This window comes from Arachis duranensis, chromosome 6 (genome assembly GCF_000817695.3).
Source record: "Arachis duranensis cultivar V14167 chromosome 6, aradu.V14167.gnm2.J7QH, whole genome shotgun sequence".
NCBI lineage: Eukaryota > Viridiplantae > Streptophyta > Magnoliopsida > Fabales > Fabaceae > Arachis > Arachis duranensis.
Genome location: NC_029777.3, coordinates 12043773 through 12051230, shown reverse-complemented (window position 1 = coordinate 12051230; position 7458 = coordinate 12043773). Strand labels below are relative to the sequence as shown.

Sequence of the window (7458 nt, the reverse complement as noted above, 5' to 3'; positions counted from 1 at the left end):
GTTATATTAGAAAAATTACCCTCACTTTCATCTGGGTTGTATTATACCAAGATTAGTGCAATTGAATCACATGACATTGTAAACCAGAAGTTTACTAACTCAAATGAGTTCATAACTTGGCACGACCGATTGGGTCATCCGGAAACAACCATGATAAGGAGAATTATTGAAAACTCTCATGGACATTCACTAAAGAACCAGAAGATTTTTAAAACTAGTGAATTTTGTTGTGCTGCATGTTCTCAGGGAAAGTTAATTTTAAGGTCATCACCAGTAAAGGTTGGATTTGAGTCCCCTGAATTCCTAGAAAGGATTCAAGGTGATATATGTGGACATATTCATCCACCATGTGGATCTTTTAGATACTTTATGGTCCTAATAGACGCATCTTCGAGATGGTCACATGTGTGCTTATTATCTTCTCGCAACCTGGCGTTTGCGAGATTACTGGCTCAAATTATTCGATTAAAAGCACAATTTCCAGAAAATTCAATCAAAGCAATTCGTCTTGATAATGCTGGTGAATTTACTTCCCAAGCCTTTGATGCTTATTGTATGGCTAATGGAATAAGTGTTGAACATCCAGTAGCTTATGTTCACACGCAAAATGGGTTAGCAGAATCACTTATTAAATGCCTCCAATTAATTGCTAGACCCTTGCTTATGAGAACAAATCTCCCAACCTCGGTTTGGGGGCATGCTATTTTACATGCCGCAGCACTTATTCGTTTGAGGCCAACGAGTTACCATCAGTTCTCTCCTATGCAACTAGCTTTTGGCCAGCAGCCAAATGTTTCCCATTTAAGAATATTTGGGTGTGTGATATATGTTCCCATTGCACCACCTAATCGCACAAAAATGGGACCCCAAAGAAAATTGGGAATATATGTTGGATATGATTCTCCCTCTATAGTGAGGTATCTTGAGATACAAATTGAAAATGTATTTAAAGCACGGTTGCGGATTGTCATTTTGATGAATCAAAATTTCCAACATTAGGGGGAGAGAATAAGCTTCCTGAAAAGGAACTTAACTGGAATGCATCATCGTTGATGCATTTAGATCCTTGATCAGGACAATGTGAACTGGAAGTTCAAAAGATTATACATTTACAAAGAATAGCAAATGAATTGCCTGATGCATTTTCCGATACAAAGAGGATAACCAAATCTTATATACCAGCGGAAAATGTTCCAATTCGAATTGATGTCCCAGTAGGACAAGTAGCCACTGAAGCAAATTCACGCTAGAAGCGTGGCAGGCCTGTCGGTTCCAAAGATAAAAATCCTCGAAAGAGAAAAGAGGTAAATAATATTCCTGTTGAAAAAGACATAGTAGAGACACCTGCAGTTGTCCAAAATTCTGATATAACGCCAGAAGACGTTTAGGTACCTGAAAATTGTGAAAATGACGATATCTCAATAAATTATGTCTTTACAGGAGAGAAATGGGACCGAAATAAGACAATTGTCAATGAAATATTTGCATATAATGTGGCATTAAATATCATGCATGAAAGTAAGAATCTTGAGCCAAAATCAGTCGAAGAATGTCGACAAAGGAATGATTGGCCAAAATGGAAAGAAGCCATGAAGGCTGAATTAGACTCACTTGCAAAACGTGAAGTCTTTGGACCTGTAGTCCGTACACCTGAAGATGTAAAACCTGTTGGATATAAGTGGGTATTTGTGAGAAAACGAAATGAGAAAAATGAAGTTGTGCGCTATAAAGTCTGACTTGTGGCACAAGATTTTTCACAAAGGCCCGGTATAGATTATGAAGAAACGTATTCCCCTGTAGTGGATGCGATAACATTGCGTTATTTGGTCAGTTTAGCTGCATATCATAAACTGCATATGCATTTAATGGATGTGGTAACAGCCTATTTATACGGCTCATTAGATAAGGATATCTATATGAAAGTCCCTGAAGGACTAAAGATATCTAAACCATCTAATGAATATTCGCAAGGGTTATACTCAGTCAAATTGCAAAGATCTTTATATGGTCTAAAGCAATCTGGACGAATGTGGTATAATCGTCTTACTGAGTATCTGACCAAAAATGGATTCAAGAATGATGATATCTGCCCATGTGTTTTCATAAAGAAAACTACATCTGGGTTCATTATAATTGCTGTGTACGTTGATGATTTAAATATCATTGGGACTCCTGAAGAGATTCCAACAATTATAAAAACTCTAAAAGAAGATTTTGAGATGAAAGATCTTGGAAATACTAAGTTTTGTCTCGGCCTGCAGATCGAGCATATAAAAAGTGGGATCTTTATTCATCAAACAACATACACATAAAAGATCTTGAAAAGGTTTTATATGGATAAGTCACATCTATTAAGTACTCCAATGATCGTAAGATCTTTGGATGTGGAAAAGGATCAATTCCGCCCTAAAGAAGAGAATGAAGATATCCTTGGTCCTGAAGTACCATATCTTAGTGCCATTGGAGCGCTAATGTATCTTGCTAATAATACGCAACCTGACATATCATTCGCGGTGAATTTACTAGCAAGATATAGTTCCTCTCCAACTAGAAGACATTGGAGTGGAATCAAGCAAATCTTTCGATATCTTCATGGAACGGTTGATATGGGATTGTTTTATCCCTATGGATCCAAGTCACAATCAGTTGGCTATGCAGATGCTGGATACTTGTCTGATCCACATAAAGGGAGATCTCAAACAGGATATCTGTTCACATATGGTGGTACAGCTATATCATGGAGGTATAGCAGGTACAAATATTAAATCGAGGTACCCATTCTATGATAAACTTACCTTCCATTTTTGTGCCTTTAGTGGGCCTAGTATTTCCGGCACTTGCAATGGCTTCTTTATTTCTTTATGTTCAAAAGAACAAGATCTTTTAGATACGGACAATAGGCACAAATCAAGTATATTTTTTTAGATCAGGGAGCAACTTGATGAATAATCACTCCTAAAGGTTCGACTTTAGGAATAATTTTTTTTGCTATCTTTTTTAGAGAACCCCCTAAAGTTCCAACTAAAAAGACGAAATGATTTTTGGTTTAATTCGATGCAAAGCGAAGAACCTTACCAGGGCTTGACATGCCGCGAATCCTCTGTATCAATGGAATCTCATCATCCATACATAACGAATTGGTGTGATATATTCAAATCATAACATATGAACAGTAAAAACTAGTATTCTTATTGAGACTAGAACTCATAGGGAAGAAAATCTATTTATGAATGGAATCAAATATGAATGGAATCAAAAGCAACCTCCTCTAATCATGCTGAAATACTGGCGATTCATGAAGCTAGTCGTGAGTGTTTTTGGCTGAGGAGTTTGATTCAATATATTCTGTCATCATGTGGACTAATTGATCATAAGATAGCTCCAACTGTCCTGTTTGAAGATAATACAGCATGCATTGTTCAACTTAAAGGTGGATACATCAAAGGTGATAGAACAAAGCATATTTCTCCCAAATTCTTCTTCACTCATGATCTTCAAAATCAAGGGACAATTGATGTCCAACAGATCCGCTCAAGTGACAATCTGGCAGATTTATTTACAAAGTCACTCCCAAAATCCTTTTTTGAGAGATTGGTACATGAGATTGGGATGCGCCGATTTCGAGACATTAAATGATGTCGGTATAAGGGGGAGACTGTAATCTTTTTTCCTTGGTCAGGTTTTTTTCCATTGGGTTTTTCTTGACAAGGTTTTTAATGAGGCAGTCCCCGTCACAAAGGATATTGTACTCTTTTTCCTTCACTAAAGTTTTTTTTCCACTGAATTTTTCTTTAGTAAGGTTTTAATGAGGCATATTCCTAAATGAGCATCCAAGGGGAGTGTTAGAACAAGGATAAGGATGGATGCTCATTGATGGTGGATCTGATTTCCTATGGTGAAAGAAACAAATTCTCATGACAGCACAATTAATATGGTTTGAAAGGTTGAATTCATTTGCCTATAAAAACATGGACAAGGCAAATAGATTACACACACAACAATATAATAATATTCTCTTTCTTTCTCTTACTATAAACAAATGCAATTTTCTCTCTTTTTACTTTTTATACTCCTTTCTATATATATATATACAAATCATTATTGAGCTAATTATTTTAATACTAAAATCTTATATTTATACATCTTTATTTTATATTTAATCACTAACATTCAAAACCAACTAACCAAGTGAGTTTGACTATCCTATTTAGTTTGTCAAGTACGAGAAGCAACCGTAAATACTGCAGATGTTATTTACATACAGCTGTTACCTTTAACCGGAGACAAGCAAGCACCTTAAAAATGAGATTCCGTCTGTTCTGTTGTATACTTGTATTTGATTAACGGTTATTGCAGTTTCAAGCTTCGAGACTTGAGATTAGATTTTATACTTGCCACGTGGCATATATTCATTGCTGATACCAAATTTCATGGCCCACTAAACTAAACCATTGGGTAGGGTGTGTTCACGTTAAGCTTCCATAGCTGAGAAAGAGAGAGAGAGAGAGGGATAACAATTCTCGGCACCATGGCAGGGCCTTCTTTCTATGCCTCCTGTCTTTCCTCCTCCAGGTAACTAAATCTTCTTATCTTTATTTTATTTTACCTTTTATCCCCTTAACATGGTGATGGTTAAAGGTTAGTGATGAATTATCAACTTCATAACTTCAATTTTATGATAATGGTTTTGGTTGCTATGGAGAACAAGTGCTAAAAATGATTTGTGTTTTATGTTTTCTTGATTATTCCATGGAGAAGTTGGGTTCTGCAATGTAACACTCAAGTTCATGTAATGCCCCTTGAACTTAGTTATTTTATGCCTAGACCATTCAATTATTTATTTATTTATTTATTTTTTCTTACTTCGAATGACACAAACTCTTGCATGTTCAATATTTTATGAAATGAATTGACTATGGTTCAACGCTGCAAGAATTTTCACCTTTTTCCTGCATTGTTGATCACTGGGTTTGTAAACAAAGGCTTCAAAATTGTTCAGTATGATGTTTTGATTTGGAAAGCTAGAACAGCATCAGAGTACATGGATAAGTAGTCTTCCATTGAGTTTATATTATTGACTAAACCCTTAAACTGCTTATTATTAAACTGTAGTCTATTAGGAGGGTTTTGCTTATTTTGGTTTTCAATCATATTTATGAAGAAATGCTGAAATAGTATTTTCTTTTACTAGAGTTATCCTTGGTGATTCTTCTGATGCCATACAGTCTTCTCAGATTGATGCATGCCCTTTTAATGTTCAAATTATGTTCTTAATGTCTTGGCATTTTCTTGATTTCTTCTTTACAATTGTCGTGGTTTCTCACTTATAAGTATTTAAAAATTTGAACTAGCCTCCATACTAAACCATATTGATGAAAACAATGAAGGAAAAGTTCACTTAATGTTTGAACATCTATGCATACATGATTGTGAGGGATTAAGATTGTGTTTTCAGCAATTTGGGGACATCTTGGTTGGTATTAAAAACTCACAATGCAAGGGCCGTGCCAGGGAAACTACGCTGGAGGAGCAGTCTTACAATAAAAGCAGAAGTGAAGTTTGTTAATGCTGAACAAGCAAAGGAGCTTGTAACAGTTGATGGATATACTGTTCTAGATGTACGCGACAAAACACAGTTTGAGAGAGCTCACATAAAATCCTGCTATCATGTGCCTCTCTTTGTTGAAAATCAAGACAATGATCCTGGTAAGGACTAAGGAGTTCATCCTTTCAGATTAATTTATTCATGCATTTTTTCTTTTGCCTTTCTTACTTCATGATATGGTCTTTCTGTAGGTACAATTGTAAAAAGGACTCTGCACAATAATTTCTCTGGGTTGTTCTTTGGTTTACCATTCACCAAGCCGAATCCTGATTTTGTACAATCGGTCAAGAGTCAGTTTTCGCCCGAAACTAAACTTCTGGTTGTATGTCAGGAAGGACTGAGGTTTGTTTATGGCATCCTATGGGATTTCAATTCTTCCATTTTTTATTGGCTAAAGAAATTACAAACATATGGTTCAAAGTATGATCATCAATGCAGTCTAAATGTGAGATTAGATGAATGTAAACCCGATGATGCTGTCTTGTGCTGATATTCCATTTTTGTTATGAACCCAAAACTTTGCTTAAAGAGAACAAATGTTCACCCACTTGAACCAACTATGTGAATTAAGAGTTTACTTGTATAAATTATGTAGTCAACTTCTTGACACTTTTAGAAGCCTTGGCAAAAGAAGCATTATACATGCATAAATTTGCGTAGTTTGATTTTTTGGTGTACCTGCATTGAGTTTTATTATGCTAATGCTAATATAAGCATTTGAAATTTTCATTCTACTTTGTTGTAAAGGTCTGCTGCAGCTGCAAATAAACTAGAGCAGGCCGGTTTCTCAAATGTAGCATGCATAACATCTGGCCTTCAAACTGTAAAACCAGGTTTAGCAATTCACTGACTTTTAAAACTAAATTTGTTGTTAAATAAAATTAAATTATTTCGTTAAGTGGTGAAATATTCCCATCCTGTAGGTACATTTGATTCTGTGGGATCCAAGGACTTGCAAGATGCCGGCAAAGCTGGTTTGGTGACAATCCAAGGGAAAATCTCAACTGTATTGGGAACAATTCTTGTTTGTAAGTTTTATTGTTTGAATAAAAATTGTCTTTTTGTCACAATTTTGTGATACTTGTATTGAATTTACTGTGGTATGAAATTCACAGGTGCATATTTGTTCATTACCTTCTTTCCTGACCAAGCAGAGAAGATATTCCAACTGGTCCCTGCAGGCTAAGCCTAAAATTTACATTAGAACACATTATTTTACCAATTTTGGTTACCCATTTCTTTATGCAGCAGCAATGTAGCATAACTGACCAATGTGAAACTAGAGTGAAGGAATTTAGAATCATGAGATGTGAAGTGTGAAACTCAGTAAGGCATAAACCAAATTGTGTGTCCTTTGTAGTATACTCACTGTGGTGTTCCTTGCATAGATTGCCTTCATCTATATTATTTTGCTGTACAAGATAGCCTCCTTTTTTTTTTGTCACAGCGTTTTGTCTAGTGTTCTATGTCTTGTACTGAAGATAGTCTGCGTCATAGCTATGTGGATACTATCTTAGTATATTATGAGGTTTTGCTATGAGAACGAGAGCATCTTGAAGAAAAATGTGTTCATCAATTGGTAACCAATGGCTGATTGAACTACTTTGCTGTGATCATTAAGTGAAAACAATTTGGGAAAATTTTTATTTTTCCTTTAGTGTAAATTCCTTTCTTCCTCTACCACACTTGTATGCCATTTAATTTTATTGATCATATATTTCTGTTTTTTACTTTATCGAAATTCATAATTGACAGATAAAATATTTTTAGAGTAAAATTCAAGATGAGAAAATATCTCCACAATTAAACGTCGTAACTCACATCAACCATCAACCATGGTGCTAATCCTTCTA

General features: G+C 35.4%; 1 protein-coding gene across 1 annotated transcript; it reads left to right on the top strand.

Annotated features, from left to right (window-relative positions):
* The first annotated feature begins 4347 nt into the window (after positions 1-4347).
* LOC107492903 (rhodanese-like domain-containing protein 9, chloroplastic) lies at positions 4348-7269 on the top strand. The gene is made up of 6 exons (XM_016113969.3): positions 4348-4572; positions 5456-5706; positions 5797-5947; positions 6353-6438; positions 6529-6633; positions 6721-7269. The coding sequence occupies exons 1-6, from the start codon at positions 4529-4531 to the stop codon at positions 6789-6791; spliced, it is 708 nt and encodes a 235-aa protein (XP_015969455.1). The 5' UTR covers positions 4348-4528; the 3' UTR covers positions 6792-7269.
* Positions 7270-7458: the final 189 nt, after the last annotated feature.